We start from the raw sequence: 21911 nt of genomic DNA on the forward strand, positions 1-21911 counted from the left end.
ATCACTCTTCCTGTATTAGCCGTTATGCACAGCCTGGGACTCTTAATGTGAAATACAGAGGGCACTGTAGCCTGTCCGGCAGTGGCTCAGTCAGTAGGGGCTTGGACTGTGAGCCGTAGGGTCGCCGGTTCAAGTCCCCGAACAGACCTAAATATGGAGTGTGGCCTGCTACTTGGAGAGGTCCCAGTTCACCTCCTGCCCTGCCGTGGTGCCCTTGAGCAAGGCACCGGACACCCCCATCCCCCCCCACTCCAATTGCTCCCCGGGCGCTGTACAATAGCTGCCCACTGCTCCTAGTACTAGACTCCTGGTACTAGGATGGGTTAAAAGCAGAGAACACATGTGTGCTCTGCATGTGTGACCCTTGAAGAGGGTTTCATCCCTCCCATTCTATTCTATTCTATTTATTCAGACATTTTCTTCAGAATGACATTTGAGCAGCTGTCAGAGGAGGGAACACCTTATTTAAAGGCATCCCCTGCAAACATTTTCCAAACCTCTTCTCTGTATTTATAGCCCCTGTGGCAATTTCCAATGGCGACCATCCCAAAGGAGGTTGAGTAACAGAGAAGTAAACACAGGCACAACTGTCTTCTCCTAAAGGAAAGAAATGACTCGATGGCTTTTCCATTTAAGTTTGCAGAATTGGCTGGTTGGGCTTGTGGGATATGACTGCTGGGGGAATGTGGGTAGGCCAAAGATCATTGAATATCTCAGTGACTGGGAACTAGTTTTAGTCTTTCCAAAAATAAATACAAAATCTCTAACACAAGCTATGATTTGCCATAGCCATATTTTGTATCTTTGTGCTCAAGTAGACAAGTTAAATCCACCAAACCGTTGCTTCTAAAAGTGGTAGACTTGCTGCAGCCGTGTCTTGTGTTTTCTTTGGATGATGGTTTTGCCCTCAGCGCTGCTGATAGTGGGTTGTGTGTCATCTCTGCTTCTATCAGATAAACCTTTTGATGTGTTGCTCCCTTTATCTGCTTATCACTGCACTTGACCTGGTTTTACAAACAGAGCATCAGTTGTACTCCTATGTTATCAGTGTGCACTGCGATTCAAAGTGATGTGTTATGAATCTTTACACCAGACAAAGCACGTGACGTTTCTGACTATGCTTCAATATGACTCGATACAAAAGCAGCAATCAGGAGAAGAGCAAAGCCTTACATATACATTCTCGTGCTTTTTGAAGGTGGTTTCATTTCATAGTTCATTGAAAAATAATATTTCTTACTAACTTTACTTCCCATAAAGAATTAGTATTTGTATCGGGATTGAAGAAGTCAGAACTGTGCATCCCTACAAAATTACCATTCCTCTTCTGATTTTGTAAAAGAAAAATAGATTAAATATTGTGTCAATATCTAAAAACAATGAATTACTGCACTAATAACAATCTTAGGTAAAAAAAAAACACTCTTATGATGGTTGATTTGTAATGGTAAACTATGAATATTGAAAATATATATTGAAGTATGAATATATAATAGTGGCTAGTGTGCACATGTTTTTAAGAAAACCTTGGCTAAAGCTTGTTCCTTTGTTTGATTGCTTTGTATTAGTCATACAAATGAGATATGTTAGATGGATCTGGGTTTGTAGCAGTAATGCCCATTAGCCCCGCAGGGCACATACCTTCTCTACCCGGCTCTCTTTCATCCTTTGGTTTCTGTCTTCATCCTGTCAACACCCCCCCCCACACTTGAAATCTCCTCTTTTCTTCCCTCTCATCATTGCCACACAGTTTCTCTTTTAACTGGGGAATCAGGAAGATATGAGTGGTTGTGAGCCTCGCTGTTTCTCCATGCCAACTCATGATGACAACTTGGTAGATGGAACTGTTGTCAGTGTCGAGAAAAACTGACGCAGAAGAAAATGTTTTTGTGAAATGTTACTGCATGCAGAAATATCTCAAAACGTCATTCCTCCAAGAGGTTAAAAAGAAAAGACAAATTCAAAACAGAAGCTGGTATGTTAATGCCCTTATGCGATCTGAGGGCAATCTACAATATTCTCTTTCAACATGGTGTCCTTGTGGCCAAGAAGGACAAGCGTCCACAGTCCATGCCCTCTGAAGTCACAGGGGTCACCAACCTGAAGGTGAACTGTGCCACTGGCTCTCTCAAGTCTAAGGGCTGTGTCCGGGAGACTTTTGCTTGGAAACACGCCTGTTACTATCTTACAGACGAAGGGATTGCATACCTACAAGATTACATGGACCTGCCTCCAGAGAACAGACCTTCACCCCTTCAACTTGTTAGTCACTGTGTGTATTCTGATCATGTGCATACAGTTTATACAAGTCCCCACATTATACAACCCAAGGCCTCCAATAAACTTCAGAGCCTCATACCAGTTGGATGCATCAGTAATCCAGCTTGGTGATGAGACCTTTCTTAAACGAGACAAGGATTTCAGCAGAGGAGCAGAACTTTGGGTGAAAGAAGTTCAGACAAAAGAAGTTTAGGAGCTTCCATCTACCTACCAAAGAAAAAGCTACCAGAAATCCCGACTCACTGAAGGAGGCCAAGCCATCCCTTTTTTTAGACCCTTCTTCTTCTATTGCACCAGTATTCTCCAACTGTCTAGGAAGTCCTGCAGACGTTTGATATGAAGGCTGTTGTTCCCCCACCTGCTGCTCTTTAAGAGTCTGACTGTGTGGAGTTGCAGTAGGCTACGTTTAAGGAGCCGCAGAATAATTGATCTTAGTTGTGAGGAGAAGAGAAACCTCAAATCCATCCCTGAAGACACCTGGAGAGATAATACCTGAGGTTGAAGATGCAGTAGTTGACTGGCAAGCAATATCTTTGTTGGCGGAGCCCATCGAAAAAGAAAAAAAAAGGTCGCTAAAGATGAAGGTGTTTTTGAGGACATTAATGGGTTGACTGAAGAAGCTTTTGGTAATTTGAAAGTGACGTTGAGACCATGAAACAGCTGAAAGTCAAGTTCTTCTTCTTAAGTCTGATCCCAACCATCAGCAACACCCCCACCAACAGCCACAGAAAATGTGGTTGATTATAAGATAAGAAAAAAAAACATACACTTTATTGATCCTAAATTGAGAAATGTTTCATTACAGCACTAACTGATATAGAGGATACCAAGAAAGTTGTGGACAAGACCATAACAGCCATCTCTGAGTTGTATTTAGCTTCAGAGACCTTCTCTGAGGAAGGGTGCCCCTGTAGTCCCTTCAGAGATTCCAGTTGTTTCCCATATCACCTTGATCCTGGGAGCTTCCTCACAGAGGACCCTGAGGAGGAGCAGGATGTTCAGAGGGTCTGGCCTGACTTCCTGGAGAGTTTGAGCTTGTCTTACTTCTCCACTTTATCTGTTTCCTTCTCTTTCATCTTGTCTGCAGTGGATATCCGGGCGTTGCTATGGGTACTGCTTGTGTCTGGGAGGTTAAGAGAGAGATCATTTGATCATCTTACAATACAACTGATGCTCTTGTCATTGTCCATACAGTTAAATAACAGCCAGACTGACAATGATGTATCATTTTACTGGATGCATAAATGTTTGTGCCAACCTGTGGCTTGATGTGTGCCCACTTATGAAGTGTAGATCTTATTTCTACATTTAAATCTCAAGTAACTTAAAAATTCCATTTGATTTTATGGAGATGTTTGCACAAAGTAAAAATAAATGGTCCATAAAAAAGAAAATAGATACCCCTTTGCATACTTCAAGTCCATTTGATTAACTAATTTAGGCTGGTGTAACTGAAATTGAAATGTTTTCTTTATAATAACAGTCACAACAAATACTTAATCAAAGTGTTATGTTAAATGCAAATAACCCTGCAGTACGTGTGGCCTGCAGGTCATCAGGCTAGTGGTGCTGATACATGCTTGTTCCATACAAGAACAGACCAATCACTCTGGAGTGTTTATTTATAGTTTATACTGACACATGAAAGCACACATCCAGTGTGGCAGCACCCCCAAGGGGAACATACATCAAGGCCTATAAATAGATATAAACACATGCATAGTATACAGTTTAGCTTAGTCAATTGGGATTAATTTGAATAACACTAGTTTGTTAAATTGTAGATATTAGGGACTAGTATTCAAGAATTCTTTTTTTTTTTTATGGATTGTGCAGAATTACATTTTTTTTACACATTTACTGTTATTTCAAAACCTACCGAAATTCAGTTTTCCATAAGGTTTACTGTATGTACATGTAGATTTTGTTGGTATGGCCTTTACTCTGCCATCTGCTGGGGAAAAAGTGATCTGTTTGAAATACTGTCCTGCTACTGTATTGCACTTTATTAACGTGCAGAGACCGTCCACTTATTTTTTCTCTTCAGAACATCAGGAATTTCTGTTTTAAATATTTCTAAAGCCCAGGCTTTACCTTAATATGCAGCCTTCCTCTTAGCTTTCCATTGTCAGGGCTGATATATGACTAAGCAGAGGGACTGGGGAAATATGAGTCCCATTAAACCACACTCAGCTTTTCCTGCCAGTGCCTCGGCATAAGGGGCGAAGCAGTCCAGATGGGAACATGTGGCAGTTGCTACCTTTCATCTGCCCTTCAGTGTTTTAGCCCAGCCTGCAATGAACGTAAACTCCAACATTTACAAAGATCATACTGTACTTGAAAGGACCAGCTACAGCAGCACTCAGATTCACTAACCTGCTGTGTCATAATACTATGTAATGCATTTAGTATAGGATATAGAAACCACTTGAGAAACAATGGAAATGAATTGCAAACGAGACTCCATGGAGGCTTTGATTCAACACGGCCAAGGTAGGAAGTCTTCATTGTTGAACAGTTCTGTCTTCTTACCAAAAGGTGTCAGCACAGAAATGCTTTATGGTGAGTGTGAGTCTGGACCAAAGAGCCTGAGGCAGGTTTGGGTGTGGCTCTCATTGCAGTGTATTCGAGGACAGTCCAGGATAGGGGCTTTGTGTTTGTGCTAAACAGGCAACATGTTGTTTAAAGGATTCCTAAGATTTCTCTTTCTTTTAAAATCCAGAACTGCACCCTTTTTGTCTGGTTATTTATGATCCCAGATGTGTACAGCGAGCGTTCATTTAGAGAAAAAGAGTTCAGATGATAGTTTATAACTTTACCCAGGAGACCTTGAGCTCCACACACCACCCGCACTGCCTGGCAGTGTCTGGGATCATGTTCCATGGTGTTAAATGCAGAGGGTGTGGGCAGCCGGAGGACCCTGACAGGCTGCTCCACGTCTTTCTCCACTGCATAGTAGTGTTATGGGTGAATACAAGCATCGCAGTGAAGTACCAGGCCTGGTGAGGCTCAGTGATGCACAGCTGCATATATAACATACCTTTAGGATACACATGTTGCCTTCAATAGAAGCACACTTTATACTTTCTGGGGATTATCATTTTCCATGAATCTTTTTTTCCAGTCCAAGAAAAATAAGAATATATTTGACCTGCAATAATATAAACAAAGTTATCATATGTGAGACTGGAACCAGGACATGTTTGGCTTTTTAACAAAAAGAAATCAAATAGGTCCGTTTTTTCAGCACTGATTATTTGTTGTGTTACATGAAAGATACTGCAACTAGAGGGTATAGTACAGTTACATCAGAATGATGGACAAACAGAAGCAATAATTGTATACAAAGATGCTTCTGTATAGATGTGTGCTTAGTATAGATAACACATTATCATTGTTTTCTTATTCTTTCTGGTATCATATGTTCCAGCTCCCACTGTTTAACTTTAAATCAATTAAGTAGTTATTATCCTTATCCTGTGGATGGGGGGGGTATATTTAAACTGTCCAACTTTTCCATGGCTTCCACAGAGAAGCCTTTGTTATGGTAGCTTGCTGGCAATAAATCTTGTTTTCCGCTCTTTGTTTAAATCCTGTTAGAAAATGTGTCCCAGAGAGTTTCTGCAGCCCGGCACATGGATTCAATCCAGTGGCGCTCGTCAGAAACCACCACGCATGAGAAGCTGTTTCCACAGAGGAAGCCTCACAAATTAAGGCAAACTCGCAGCGCTGTCTAGTTTTCACTTCCCAGCCGTGCCTCCGCTTTTCTGTTTTTTTTGGGCTTTTTTTAGCACGCCCCCCTGGTTTTCATCAGAACACAATGTCGTGAGGTCAGATCCGACTTCCCGGCAGTTTAGTTTTTTCTCTAAAAGTTGCGAAGACGCTCGCTCAGCAAAGATGGACTTATGCTGCTGTCTCTGTCCGGGACCACCAAAAGGTAGGCTTGCCTTTTACAGCAACTTATCATTTTAGACTTTCTCTTGTGGCATTCAAATATGCTACAACTGGAATAAATTAAGTAGAATTGAATTCCTTTCATCATGCATGTTACATCAGGACAGTGCCACTCCTAGCATCAGCATCTTTTTTGTTGTAAATTGCAAATTAAAAAGCTGTCTGACATTCTTCTCTTGACTTACCCACTTGTCACCTTTGGGAAATCTTTGCCATTAGTGATAGAGGCATTTTACTGAATACTGAGCTTTGTGTACCAAACGGACTGTTTTTTGGCTGTGAAGTTCAGTTTTATTGCCTCCGTGTGGGTATGCAGAGTATGTATCACAATATGGGAATCATTGACCAAACACATACCATGTGAGTGGGAGGGGGCTGACTCCTCCCATGAAGGAGTGGTGGAAAGAATTGATTCCAGACATCTGTACTTCTCCCTCCGTTTTATTCCCTTTTCTCAGTCTTCACGGTGCATAATTGCCAATTTGAGCTGCCAGTTTCAAAGGCTTTGGGGATTTGGTTGGCGTTTTATAACTGGGATCATATAAACTCTCACCCAGAGTGATCTGCCAACATTTCAGATCAAAATCTCTGTTCTGTTGCAAGTGAACTAAGACTCTGTTTCCCACTGCTATACTTTTGAGACAGCTTTCAATTTAGTCACTCTACTCTGTCATAATGTGCCTTAACAGTTTATCAAAGGCCAGCACAATCCCCAATTAAAGGCACAAGCAACACATTAGTGTTGGTAGAGTTGTTTAACAAGTTTTGCTAGCGTTTTGACCCCTTTATAATGTTTTCCTTCTAGGTCAAGGCCTGTACATCAGAAGACTATTCTGAATTCTCCTCCGTACATTCAAGGACCCTTTGGTAATGCAAAAGACAGCTCGAGGTCTAACTTCTATTATCTATTTTGGCCTGCTTTACGAGGCACGGCTGGCGTGTGGCATTGCCTCCGATGTGTGATCATGTCACCGGTCCTGGTGTTAGGTTTCCGCGTGACACTGTTTCTAAGGTGCACACCAACTTATGTTCCGACAACAGACACTCTGGCAGATGCCATTTTGCCCGCAGCAAGAAATGGTTTTGATGTCTCAACTGTGATGTAAACTGGTATTGTATGGGTTATTTTTGCTGTGACAGTTATTAGAAAAAATCCTTCAAGTGTCAAGGGCCTTCTAGTCATTGCATAGTTCCATGCACTGAGATAGCACTGTACACAAAAGCCATGTTGCTGGGAGAACCAGGTGAAAAGCTTAGAGAGGAATTTACTGGTAATCACACAGTGACACAAAGCTTGTAATTATAGATGAATAACAGGTTTGAAAATGTCAAAATCATAAAAAAGTGGTGTCTGCGTTTTCCTTCAAGACTTTTCAGTGTTTTAATAACTTGCCCAAAGGGAGAATGCAAAGCTCTCTCTGATTTTTAGGGTTAATTCTAAGGGAGAATATAAAATGCTTCGTGGTGAAACAGTATGCAGTAAAATAGGTCTCTGGGAAGCTTATAAGCCAGGCTGTCCAAGCATAAGGAAGCAATTATCATCAGGGAACATAGAGAAGTTGCATAATGAGGATGAATTGATAGTGGCTTGGTATACTGTGCAGTGGAAAAATAAAATGGGGAGCTATGGCTTCAGTATAGACATTTGTAAGGGAGGGAGGCCTTGGATGATCTGTGACTCGTAAACCATGGTGGAAAATAACTTTTGGTGGGTAAAAGAAAATAATATACGGTAGGGTGAATGAGTTGGAAACTTTGACAGTGGCTCAAGGTCTACTTCCCTCGTACTAAGTTTTCCTTATCAAGACTGACTGGAGAGAGTGTTTTGTGCGTGTGTGTGTGTGTTACACAAAACAGCCTCATATATTATTAACTCCTGCAGATAGGGTGCAGCGAGTGGAGAAAGCAGCGAGCCAGTTTCTCTAGCAAAACCAGCGGAGTCACTTGAGCCGTCAAGAAGGACAACACTTCTTTTAACCCCTTAAAAAGCTGCAAAGTGGCTCATGCTGGGGAAATTAAAGTACATTTTGAAATAACTAGTCTGTAGAAAAGAAGAAGAGGAATTGTTAGAGTAAACTATAGGGGGAAAAGGGGGAGGGAGGAATATCGGCCACTTCTGCCAGAGGACTGAGTCACAGCGGTGAGAGGAGAGGGAGGGGTGCTCTGCCAATCTTCTCTCTTGTAAAAAGTCGCGGACAACTTGGCTGCGCGGCTTCTTTTAAAGTCCAGGATGGCATCACACCCCTAGCCGCACACCCCCCTCCCTCCACTCTCCCTCACCTTTCAACCCCCCCCCGCACCCTCCCATTCCTCAGCCCTCCCGTCTGTCTTCAGAGCCTGGAACTCTCCACTTTATACCAGGCCCGATGCCGGTAAGCCCCCCTTACGTGTTCCCAGCCCTGGTGGTTGTGGGCCATGTTTTTACCTTAATCCTTGCCTGGCAGTGGAGAGTACGGAAGAAGCAAGGTAAGAAAACTCATCGCCGCGAGGCTCTCTTTAAGAGAAACAACTGTGCCTTTTAGAGAGCAGATCAAAGGTTTTTTTCTGTGCAAATAGCTTCTTGCCGGCTGTTGTCGTCCGTCGACCCTGCTCCTCTCTGCTGTGTTTTTGTGGCGCACACTCCTTCTCCTCTCTTCCTCACACCCCCCTCTTTCTGGGACTGGGTTTCCTGTGGTATGGATGTGTTGCAGTTAACCCTTTAAATGCTGGCTGTAATGTGATGACGTCAGAGTCGGAGTATTCCGGGGGTTTCGGCTTAGTCAGAGCTCTGATGTGCACATCTCAGCATCAACTTTCTCCTATATGCTGGGGTTTTTCCTTGAATAGTGTGTTTTTAATTGCTTCATCCAAGTTCTGCCTAAATAGAAACGCGGCTTCAGTTGTGTGGTTCCCTTAAGGTGACTTGATGTGAGATTAAGCCCTTAACTAGTTGGTGTTTATTCATGTATCAATAATCCAGTTCTACTGGTTTCTTGGAATGGTTTTAAAGCATTTGCATATCCTCTTCACATGTCCAAAAAAAGCTGACATGGAAAAACAATGAATCTCTGTTCGACCCACTGAAAAGCCTCAAGGTTACTGCAGGCACCAGTGGCTAACATGTCACCAGACACACCTCACAAAGGCCCTCTTTTTTTTGTTGTTACTGTTGACACAGCCTTGCACAATGGCAGCTGTCAAATACACCTGCAGGTGACACACCCAGAGTTAAATTAGAGGATGTCTCAGTCTGCAGCTCTAGATAAAGTGCAAGTGTTTATTTTCCTTCCTGAAAGCATTGTGAAAAACCAGTTTGGCCAACAGACACTTGAAAACAATTCATTAAATGTACTTAGGACAATGAGGCAGCTTAAAACATTAAAGTAGCCTCAGGTCACATCACAAAACCTCTACCTGCTTTACACTTCAATCCAGTTGTAAAGTGTTTGTCGTATCAGTCACACCATACTGAAAGGGTTTTGGTTGTTTTGCTAAACTGAAGGCAGGCACTGTCTTTTCCCTTATCGCTCCCAGTGGTCTGGGTCTGGTAATAAACTGCACAAGCCTTTTTCAAAGGAAGTCGAGGAGGACACACCTCGAGTAGATAAGAGAGGTTTTCACAACACTGACTTGCCTGAGTTTATTATGACAGCATGATCATTTTTTATAGCAGTGTCAAGTCATCAGCGAGAAAACAGACCCACAAACGTTCTCCCAAAAGGCTTCGTATGCCTTCAAAAGTAATGGAACAAAAGCAAGAGGCATTTAAAACAGATTTCTCTCCTCTCTCTGTCTTTTGAGCTGTATGTTTTGTAAACCGTGCAAAGTCAAAGCACTGATCAAATAAACGTTGCCTGGAAGAGTGGTTTGACTGGTAGATTGCGGGCAAACATTGCATTGCAAAACTAGGCTGCGTACTATCTCTACCTTCCGTCAATATCCAGCCGATTTACATTTGAAGAGATCTGCTTTCAGCTGTATCTGCCGCAGTGCAGACAATAGGAGCACACTGCTCATATTCCCTATTCCCAGAACTTTCATGATGTATTTTCAACAGAAAAGGGAGGTGTGGCTATTGATTTGTTGTCTTTCTGCGTGTACTGGACCCTGAATGTAAACAATGACCACACTTCTAAACATCTGCAGTGTCACGTGCTGGATATAAGGACACAGCTTGTGTGAGTTACAGCTATAATCCACACGGCAAGGTGCCTTTGACGCAGTGAAAGTAGGTAAAAGGGATTTCAACCCGAAGCCAGGTTTAAAAAAAGCTCACACAGTGCCACACATGGCGTCCGGCTAATGGTAGTAAACTCGACACCGGGGACGCAGCACTGTGTATCCTGGTTACAGTCATAACAAACTGCAGGAGGTCTAAGGTTCCCCTTCATGAGGCCTCACGCTGATCTTTAGGATCTCTCTTAATTACAATCATAATTACAGTGATTAACACTAAGTGATTATCTATAAATCAACTGTTCTTAGTTCTGCATGAGGCTTCTTTTGATTTTGACCTCCTCAACGCTATACGATCTTGAGATTTCCGTTAATGATTTACTGCGAGGCTTTCTGAAGATCCAAAAGCTCTGTTTACTGCACAAAATTGAATATGTTTAATCCATTGAGGAAGCCACACCCAAATCTGCTCCCATGTTCATGGAGGAGCCACCAGACTGCCGTTGGTTTCTGCTAAACCACATGCTGCATATAGTAGGGCTGAGTTTAGATCTTGACTGGCCGTTAGCAGCTGTGACTCACTTCCCTGTCTACTTTCCCTGTGGCATTAATGACAGTCTTTAGGAGGGGGGATGGCCTGCTGTGTTTTAACTGAAAAAAAACATGCAGTTATTGAGCTGTTGAAAGAAAGTACGCCCACCGTGTCCCTACATGCCCTTCACTATAGAGAACATAAAACACATTATGGTAAACCTAGCTTGTAGTAAGGCTTGTCACATTGTACTCTGTGAGCCCATGCTGAGGCTGGAGCTTGGCTCTGATCTGTGTTTATGTTTAAGGGAGGAGGACCAGTAACGGTGTCAAATTGGCACCAACTCCTGCAAACATTCAAGCAAATGCATCCTGCATCAATCTTAAGTATTCATTATTTTAAGATTAAAGACTTAACTGTGGAACATTTGTTGTGTCTTTAAAGAATTCTAATATATGCTTAAGTCATATGACTTTTGTCTCTGCTGTGCTTTGCTGCAACATTATGCTGTTGCAGTGTTGTGATCCTGAATCAAGCAGACATGTTAGTTATCATTCCTACTTTGAATATCGTGAGAGATACAAACCGGTTTTATAAAACTGACATCCACATGAACATTTGAAACTACATATATAGCTATAGCTAATAAAACAGAAATAAATGTGGTTTATTCCCATCTACCAAACTTTAAATGTTTTGTGCCAATATAGTTAAAGGGCCCTATTATGAATTTAGACATTTACATTATACATATTTGTATTTTGTGTGCCTTCTGTGACATGTTTACATGATTTAATGTTCAGAAAGTACTTTATTTTATCTGTGATGAGCCCACTGCTCTGATTGGTTAGCCCCCCCCCCCCCCCCGGTTGACAGTTCACGAGCGTGCCCCCTCGACTTCATGCACCACATCACAGTCATCAATTAAGGACGCCCATAGGCCTACTCAACCAGCTCGCAAAGACACAAAGCTATAACAGATGCCATCACATTCTACATAGCTAAAGACATGTGCCCAGTTAGCACGGTTAGCAACCAGGGCTTTAAGCAACTGGCTAACACTATGGACAAGCGTTACGCGACGCCATCAGATCTGCACTGCCTGCCCTATATGACAAATGCCGTGGGGAAGTTGAAAAAGATGTGGCTTCAGCTGAATACTTTGCAGTTGAATTATACTTAAAGTTCAGGGTAATCAACTGTTAAAAAGATACTGTTCACATTTTAATTTTTTGAAAGTGCAATAAATTGATGTTTTCAAAGCCAATGAATAATCGTTTTTAATAATCGTGATATCAATATTGACCAAAATAATCGTGATTATGATTTTTGCCATAATCGAGCAGCCCTAGCCCGATTGTTACATCTCTCTGGAGGGAACCTTTCAGATTTGAGCCTTTGCAGACCATTTACATGCACACAAAACCAGTAGAACACACTACAGGAAAGGGAGGACACTAAAAGCATAAAATGGACCCCTTAAAGGCAAAAAATGAAGTCTGTTAAAGAAAATCATGTAGGCACACTGCACACCAGGCACGTGCACACCCACATCAAAGTGGGCTTGAGCCCCTGCCCTTTTTCTTCCTCCAGAGAAAGTGCCCTTTTCTCCCCCTTTTTACATTTTTTATAAATGAATATCTACTGCTGTTTGCGCAGTTTCCCTTTCCAAAAATATATTGATTGAATACAAAATTAAAATATCAGGTCGGGAGATTAGACTGTGAAGTTCCTTAGCTCTCCCTCCCTCCCTCCACGTCTCCTGCGGTGCGGACATCGGCAGTCCTTTCAGACAGACAGGTAGCAGCACCTCCCCTCTACTGTCCCATGTTATGCCGGCTTTTCTTGGCTTATTTTGAAGGTGAGTGGTGATGAACAAATTACTAAACTGCCAGTGCCTCGAGTTTACAGCTAATCAGCTAAAAGACAATAACAAATATAGTTAACTAAGGTAGGCTACTAGCTAATGGATAAGTTACTGTTAGCTCAAGGTTTAGCTAAGGCAATTTATCATGGGCATACAGGCTAATGTACTGTACTTAAGGGGAGACACTTAAAGTGAATACAGTAAAATGTGTATCTAGTAACGTCATCACAATCGCCACGTTGATATGCAAATTCGGCGTTAACTAGGCCTAATTAAAATGCGCTAATTTCAATGCAGTTACCAAGGCATTGCAGGTGAAAAGGATAAAACAAAAAAACACATCACCTCACAACTTCCCCAGATAGTTACTTACGTCAAGTCAGTATTTTCCCCTGAAATGTTATGTTTAAATGCAGATTAGCTTTAAATCTATAGATGAATTCAGACATGGTATAAAACGAACACCATTTATTTGTGTTTCTTGGAAGTTTTATTTCCATTAGTGAAAGAAAACATGGAAGCAAAATAGACCAAAATAACAAGTACATGAAAAAACTGTAATGTCCTTAAACAGTAACTTCATAATTTTGATTGTTGGCTGCTCATTTAATAACTATTAATTGTACTAGTTTGTTGTCTGCTCTTGTGCGTAGTGAATACCAAAGAAGACCATTGTCTCTGTGTTAGCTGATTATCTTTGTAGAATTCTGTTGAGTATTAAACAATTGCGTGAGTGTGAGGGTATATAAATAAATTGGTCAGTAAGTCAGAGATGTGCAACTATATTTAACTTTTTGTTTTACATTTTTTTTTATAAATGATTTTTCTCACTTGAGCACCTGCCCCCCAAAATGTCTGTGCACGTCCCTGCTGCACACTATGTGTAACAACCAAGATAATTACTAAATAATAATTACATATTTTTTTTAATAAAGAGCTAAGTTTCTGTGCGTTTGTAACTAACAGTTCAGACAATTGACATATTCTCAATATTGTTTAAACTTCTCTGGTACTGACGGGACATTTACAGACGACTGTTTGTACAAGTTCTGTGAACTTTAGTTGCTGAAAAGCTCTAGATGTGTTATTTTATTAACTACATTCCGATAGCCTGATAGTAAATATGTCATGTTAAGTACAATCACGATGGTTGCTCCCTTAACTTGAAAATAGGCCAATGTGAACTATTTCCAAATGTTGCGCTGAGAAAAAACAAGAAAACACGACTCCTACACAATGTTGAGTTATTTATGACCCTGCAGCTGTTCTGCACGCTGGGAAAGTGATAATTTATTACCCCGTGCTAACCTGCACTCTGCCCTGTGACAGCCTCAGAGGGACAATAGAAAGGAGCGTCACTCGCTGTTTGTAATAATCAAATAAAATGCGTCTTCCCAGAAGTGATCTTCGATTCTGTTTCGCATTGAGGGGACTTGGAGGGGTTATGTAACGTGGGAAGAGGCGCAGATGCTAAAATAGGGATATCGTGTGGTCCTCGGCAGCACACATACAGCACTCCGCTCTGTTTATTTCGGGGAAGTCCCTCCCAGGCGCGTTTCAATGGCACACATCTTTATAACACTCTTTACGCATGAAGGCGAGCAGGATGGAGCAGAACATAACTCCGCTCACTAAACAGAAGAAAAGTGGGCCGGGCTTGTGACAAAGTATCTGCAATCTGACACGACCCTGTGTTTGTGTCCTCCGTGTGGCTCGGGTAGGGGAGAGGGGAAAGTTTTGAGGGCTGGTAACGATCAAGAGAAAAACGCAAAGGAGGGGGCGTTTTCTGGAGAGTCCTGAGCTGTTGCTTTACGCGCGGCACAAACACACGCCGGGATGGCGGGAGTGGAGGATACGATGCGCGCTGCGGTGCCGTCCTGGTGCGGAGGCATGGAGCTGGAAATGATATACCGACGAACTAATTACATCCACGAGATGAGCTGCGGGGAAGTGGGGCCTCTTCTGTACAGCAGGATGTGCTGCGCAGGTAGGTCTGAGCGAGCCGCCGTCTCCATCTCTCCGCGCCTGTAAAAGGAGGACGATGTGGTGGGGAGGGGCTGCTGGGTTACTGTAGTGATGATGTTAACCATTAACATGCCTCCGCCCACTGTACAGAAAGCCCGGAGGGTCAAAAAAGCTAGGAACGTTGTTGTTGTTCTATTTATTGGTAACTTTTATTTTACTTTTGAAGGAAGTTGACACAAAAATTATTTTGTTTATGTAAGTGATTGCAACATCTTGTTTACGTCTCCTCTCCTAGAGTAAACTGTACTGTTATAAAGAGCTGAAACTAATATTGAACTACAGAAAATTAAGCTGCAGCTAATTTCATAATCATTCCATTTGTTAAAGTATTTCCACATGCAAAAATGCTCCCCAGGAAAAGCTTCTTAAATGAACCTCTTTAGGCTTCGGGTCTCTTAGACAAAACAAGTTATTTACATATGTAAGCTTTGGCTCTTGGAATGTTTAAAAAAAACAAGAAATAAGATTTAACAAGAAATAATTACCATATTAATAAAAAATGATAAGAAGATTGTTAGGTGCAGCTTTTGGCTAACAAACCATTTTGATGGTGTTTAATGGTCCCTTTATTACAAAGTCAAACGGAGGTGTGCAGTCTAGAGGAAATATGTGATGAGCTCTGATGTTAATACACTAACAGACAAAAACTGCGTAAACATTCAGTCTGGAAGCAATTACAACATGTTTGTTCTACTCAGCCACTGATTATATGAATGTCTATATTTCCATGGTCTTTTAGTTTAGGACGGAGAAAAAAAGGGTTTCTCACAGAACTGCAACACAAGAGCCCTCTGGAGGTTTGTGGCCAAAACCTTTCCTCTGTAAACATCACGCTGACCAACTCACAGCTTCTGTGTGTTTTGGCTGTGTTGTCATGGCAACCACTCACTCACAAGTCACTCTCCCCACATGTGTAAGTGACTGTCCATGAGTCAACACTGCCGGGCTCCACTGGACTTGCACTTTCTTAGTCTGTCTGTCTGCTTCTAGTTACACTTTAAAATATTATAATAAGATTATTACATATATTCATACTTTTCTTATGTTTTGTAGTGCAGCCTTTCCAACAGAAGAGGGAGACAAACTGTGTTGAGCAACAACCTCATCATCTTTTTAATTGTCACATGTGAAGATCATAAATCCAGGAATGATCTAGTCCTCATATTTTCATAACCGCAAGAGTGTAAACACCATGTGTGGCTAATTACAAGTGCTTATGAATGCATACTGCCTTAAAATGTTACTCCTATTGCAAAAGTGACTTTCAGTCATCAGCCCTCTTTAATTATGGAGAGAACACACAATGTGGGCAACATTGAGGACTGCAAAATGCCTCAGTGTTGTTGCTTTTTGAATTCATGAGTTTATTATCCATCTGCATTTTGTAAAAAGTTACATTTTTCTCCTTTAAACACCTGAGTTTATTTCAATAACAGACCGGGCTTAGTCTCATCTGTGTAGCACATGCTTTTATACCGTCTTCACTGCCAGGTTGGATCTGCCCCATAATTCCCCGGGGCTTTCATTCCTCACCTTGGCACAGTTCTTCCCTGATCTGTCCAACTCTCATACCATCATCCCTGCACCATAACGCCATCACGACCTGCTATCCAGATGATCCTCGCTGTTAGTTAACATTCCTGTCCTCGCTGGGACTGCCACCGCATGCTGTCACTTGCACAGTTTAGCAGGCAGGCAGGTTTGTTTGATTGGGGTGGTGTTATCTCACAGAGGCGGCTACCCCTGTCTGCGAGGAGGGTGGGCGCGCCCTCAGGAATGCACAGACCTGTGTGCTTCTCACGCCAGAACTGTCATCGTAAAACTCCTATCAGCTCGCACTGCTCGGTTTATCACTGCATGTGATCAGAAACAGGGAAACAATCTACACGGTAAAGCACTGTGTTGATAGGACCAATATATTTGAAAGTTACCTAACTGCATCACATTAAAGGCACTTGATACTTATTCAACATTGCACAAAATTGGGTTTCAAGTCAAAAAATGAAAACTCATCAATCAGCTGACCTCAGCGCAATTTAGTATTTGGCAGCCAATGATTTGTACAAGGAATGCAAGGAAAATAGTATTGTAAACAAATGCAGGCTTTCATAGACACCTTACATCCTACATATAATGTTTTAGCACCTATACCCAGATAGAGTCAAATGCAGGTCTACTCCTCAAGCCCCGACAAGCCACCTCCCTGTGTAGGCATTCAAAAAATCCCTCTCTGAACACTCTTATGTCAGTATCTGCACGGAAGATAGATGCTCCCAAGGGTGAAAGGTGTTACAGGTATTTATGGGACATGTATGTGCTAAGGTGGAGGTGAGAGCAGCGGAATGCTTAACTTGTAAAAACAGCAGTGCTGTGTGCAAACCACACTATGCATGCACAATATGGATTATTTACAGCTGATCTCAATAACAGATAAAGATACCTGTCATGGCTAATACCGATAATTGATGAACCAATCATTTCACCTTTTTATATTTTTAAAATAAGTTAATAACCTGTACTTTATACGCACCTTAGGGGTCTAATCACTTCTGACAACCACTATCTACTTCTTCTCTGTATCTATTGGCGTTCGGAAACCCAATTTAAAGGCACATGCCGCCACATACTCATTTTGAAAATGTTTTAGTTACTAGCTCAAAAGAAGCTAAGATTAAGATAACCAATAAATGTAGGATTTTGTATTTTGAAAAGAATATCATATTCTGTCGTTTTTGCACTCCAAACTTTAGAAATACTAAGATGTAATGAGCAGACATGGATGATTAAGTATTCCAAAGCTCTGACCTAGCCAAACCAAACTCACTGACATCAATATTGTTACATTTATTGTAAAGTACCCTAAAAAACTTGCTCAGAAACTGAGAATTTGATAGACTATTATATTGGGTATGTCATTCAACAATTAAAAGGGAAGAGAAATATTTATACTGTATTCTAAAACTGGAAACACAAATACAACCAGTTCTTAAACATCCTATAAGACTGATTACCAAAAAGGTTTTTGTTGTTGTTGTGAAACAAAGGTCCACACTGGAGACGACTTGTTCTCTGTTTTTGTAATTCAGCACTTTGTTTATTGGCGGATTGCAACAACATTTAAAGGCAAATACCACATACCACATACTGTACTCGGTGAAGTGTTTATATGCCTCGTCTGTTAAGTCAATTAAAGTGTTTGGGCTTCATATTTTCGGCCGATAATTTATGATCTATAATTCAGTTTCTGGAATAATACATGATAATACCATTTCTCATTATCAGCGGTGAGTTATCGTGACAGTGTACAGTATATCGTGCATTCCTAGTTCGGAGTGTTCATTGGACATCATTTGTACAGCTGAACAGACGGACTGAAGTTATATTTACATGAAATAGAACAATTCTCCTTTTCTTGTACCCCTCATGCACATTGAAGCACTCTGTCCAGTCCACTCCAGAGCCACAATCGCTGCTTTGTGTCTGGGATCATTTTGTGCAGCAGTGTGGTTTCTCTTTTTGAAAGTTTTTCACTAACTAGCTCAACAGAAGCTTTTATTCAAGTCCAAGCCAAACGCTTCAAGTAAAACATTGCAGGTTGTTCTCATTAGCGATTTGTAAGTGCTTCTATTCTTCCTGCCACTCGATTCTCTGCCATAGACAACCCCCCCATTCCAAAACAAACCCTGGCTGTCTCTCTGATGTACGGAAACAAATCCTCCATGCCAGTTCTTCCTGTAATTGTGTCCTGATGGAGGCAGAGAGCTCATGCTCGAGGGTTTCATGTGATTGTACCATGTCGAGAAATGGCCGCGGACGTTGTTTCCACTGCCTGGTCTCCTCTTTGTTCAGGAACAGGACTCTCTTTGATGATCTGTGGTGTTCGGTGCAGCCTTCAGCCTCAGACACAACACTGGTGACTGCTAGCCTGCCCATGTGCAGTTCAGTTGGGGTTAAAAGCTTTCTGTAAACGTTGGTCTATAAGAGGCGATGTCCCCTTATTCAGACCTATATTATAAAGTCCTTTTAAGAACATACGTTTGGGCTGCTGTATTAGTCAGTGGTTAGAGCGGCCGGCCCATGTACTGGGGCTCAGTACGCAGACCCAGGTTCAAATCCGGCTAGCGGTCCCTTTACGCATTCCGTCCCCTCTATCTCCCCCTTTCAGAACTGTCCCTCTAATAAAGGCTAATCTGGAACACTCACAAAAAACGAGTATTTTTGTCAGTTGTGCAAGACATATGCAACGTGCAAAAAAAACCTCTCCTGTCTCTAAGTTGCTCAACATATCCTAAGTTAAATATCAATGCAACTGTAAAAGATAGGCATATGGTGGTTGAGGTCTCCATATCTGTGCATTAGCATGTCATCGGTGTTGGTGTGGTGTGGTGCTCAGTGAGGGTCTTTCATGAGGTGTGGTTTGATGGGTGGGGTCGGGGTGTACATAACAGGGCTGGGCCTGGGGGGAGAATCTTCCCTCTCTCTCCACAGATCACTGTAAATGACAGCTTCTGACAACATAGCCCGCAGGCAGGCATTTTGCAAGGGCTGGAGAAAAAAAAGAAATAGGAGCATAGAATGTCAGAGAAGCAAAGGGAGGAAAAAAGGGAGTAAGACTCAGGAACAGAATCAGTGAACACTCCCACTTAACTACAGGGCTGTGGAGAGGGTTTCAGGCAATAAGAAGAAGTGGAAGTAGACAACAACGCCTAAACCTGCATAGGCTTCTGATTTGTTTGTGATTACTGAGATAAGGCCAGCACAGAGATGGAGCGCAAATTCCAAAACTACTCCTCTGACAGTGTGGCGAGTGACGGGGTGTTCATAGAGGAGTCCCACTACCAGGGGATGCTCAGGAACATGGATCACAGGAAAGGTAGAGTCTTTCATCTTTACATTGTTGGAGTTTTACTGGCATGCAAGTCTTCTGTATTTCCCTTCAAATCGAAACATAGAAAAAGACCAATTGAACGTTTTTAGATATTATAAAGAAATGTTATAGTTTAATGTTTAAATGATAGAATCGACTTTTGTTTGCGGTGGTCGCCTGGCTCTCTTTTATCAAACAGGCCACACCCCTTTTGTGCGTCATGGCTTTTTACTCTTTTTAATTGGTCAACTGTGCTGACACCCAAACCCATTTTATGAAGAAAGATCAACGATCATCTGACAGATGAACCGAAAAATGTATTAACTTTATCTTTCTTTTGTTCACCCTATCAAACTCAGCTGCTGTCAGATGTGTTAACCAGAAGGGGCTTGAAAACTCAATGATGAAGAGATAAACATGTTGTCTCCTTCAGTGTGACACTTGCAGTTATCTCACAGCCATAACGAGATGAGCGAACAATAATGTTCTTTGGGGAGAGCGGATATCTCTCACCTCATCTCAAAAGATTCTTTCAGGGGATGAAAGGAAACACCAATAGCTCTGTCTGCCGCTCAAGGCTACAAATGTCAACCAAACACATTCTTTTTAAGAGAGATCAGGGAATTTTGCTTTTCTGTGTCAATCTATTTCTTTTAGCTCGTATGTTAGTTTCCTCTGACTTTGATTCCTATATTGTATTTAACTGCATGAAGAAACAAGAGAGTTTTTCTGCAGATTCATCGTAGATACAAAGCCATGCATTCAGTGGGAAATGACCCGGTATCATTTCTCTGCTTTTGAGGTTCATTTCACTTCTCTGTTTTTACTCCTATCTGGTCACAAGCGTGTTTGTGAGTCATGGGCACAATGCCACCCTGATGGGCGTTGGCACCATGGGATGTGGTGTTCTTTGGGTTCTCTGTTCCCTTTTGGTCCGAACACTGCATCTGTTGCACAACATAAACATTACCTGCTGGTATGTTTGTGATTTACAAAACCCAAACGGAACCAGTGTTACATGGTGGAACATGTTTCTGTAGAGGTGTTTAACTGTTGACCATTTACGACACGTTTTCTTGGTTTTGATGGACTGTTTTTAAAGCAAGAGGGAGTGCAGTCCCTTTCTGTGTCACCTGAAGCATCTTTTAAAGTTTCTGTTGGCTTCCCTTCATTGTTTTGGTTTCTTTCATTTACAGTATAGGACTTTCTCAAACTTTGATTAAATAAGGAAATAAAAGTTTTTTTCAAAGAGATGTTTCACTGAAGTTGAACTTTAACACTGTTTTTGGATGTACAGTACTAATAATGTTTACTGCCAACTGCTGTCTAAAGCAGGGGTCGTTAACTCATGGTTCTTGACCCCACTGAGGGGGTGACTTGGTAAATCTTAGTGGTTGTGAGTCAGCTTCCAGCTGGAAGCTTAGACATTGATAAACCGGTATGTTTTGGAAAACAATCACTGTGAATGTAATGTATATATGATTTGTCGTGAATAGTGTAAAGAGAACTAATGCATGGACACATTTAATTAAACTGAGTTTCTGTTTGATCTCTACAGATGAACGGGACAGAGTTCAGAAAAAGACTTTCACAAAATGGGTCAACAAGCACCTGATGAAGGTAAGGTTCACTACATACATACTTGTGCATTATATTTGTTGTAAATGTATGTAGATTACAAAAGTAGCTTTCATTTGGAACTCAGAAAAAAAGGTTGTCCTTAAATGACCCTAAATGTTGTTTTGTTTAAGTCAAACTGCAGTGGTTACTTTAATGTCCCATCTGGTTACAATATGCCTAATTGCTGAGTAACCTTAAAGCAACAACGGATAAACTGGAGATGGAACGAAAAGCTAAATTAGATTTCTGTTCCCTATGCCTTTATTCCAAAAAGCGAAACTCTTTTGAAAGGGTGAACAACATCGTAAAAAACCGCTCCTCCACACATGCTATTTGTGTTAACTGTGAGGGGGTGAGTCACGGACACCTGGCCTCGCTTTAGAAAAACAGAGGCATTGTGGGCCGGGCTCGCTCAGGTTTCACATCTGGGCTCCAGACGGTCAGGGGCTCCTCAGGGCTCCTCAGGGCTCTCTGCACAGGGCTGGGGGACGGGAGGCTCCACGTCTGAACTGCTCTGAGTTCAGGCCAATGCTAAACATGTGATACTGTCAGGAAACACCTGTAAAGCATTCTGCCCCATGACCCTTAGAAATGAAGCACTTCCTACTTGT

The 21911-nt window shown here is 41.7% G+C and overlaps 1 protein-coding gene across 9 annotated transcripts in view; it reads left to right on the plus strand.

The window, feature by feature from the left end:
• Positions 1-21911, plus strand: part of pleca (plectin a) — a 116127-nt gene that overhangs the window by 55388 nt on the left and 38828 nt on the right. For 4 of the 9 annotated variants that reach the window (XM_034124995.1, XM_034124996.1, XM_034124997.1 and 1 more), the window contains one exon: positions 21239-21300. In XM_034124995.1, coding sequence (XP_033980886.1) covers positions 21239-21300 — 62 coding nt within the window. Of the gene's footprint in view, positions 1-6133; positions 6218-8344; positions 8701-14383; positions 14776-19507; positions 19687-21238; positions 21301-21911 lie in introns of those variants that run through there. The other 5 variants (XM_034125003.1, XM_034125000.1, XM_034124998.1 and 2 more) reach the window with 5 other exon arrangements.

This window comes from Trematomus bernacchii, unplaced genomic scaffold, assembly GCF_902827165.1.
Source record: "Trematomus bernacchii unplaced genomic scaffold, fTreBer1.1, whole genome shotgun sequence".
Lineage (NCBI taxonomy): Eukaryota > Metazoa > Chordata > Actinopteri > Perciformes > Nototheniidae > Trematomus > Trematomus bernacchii.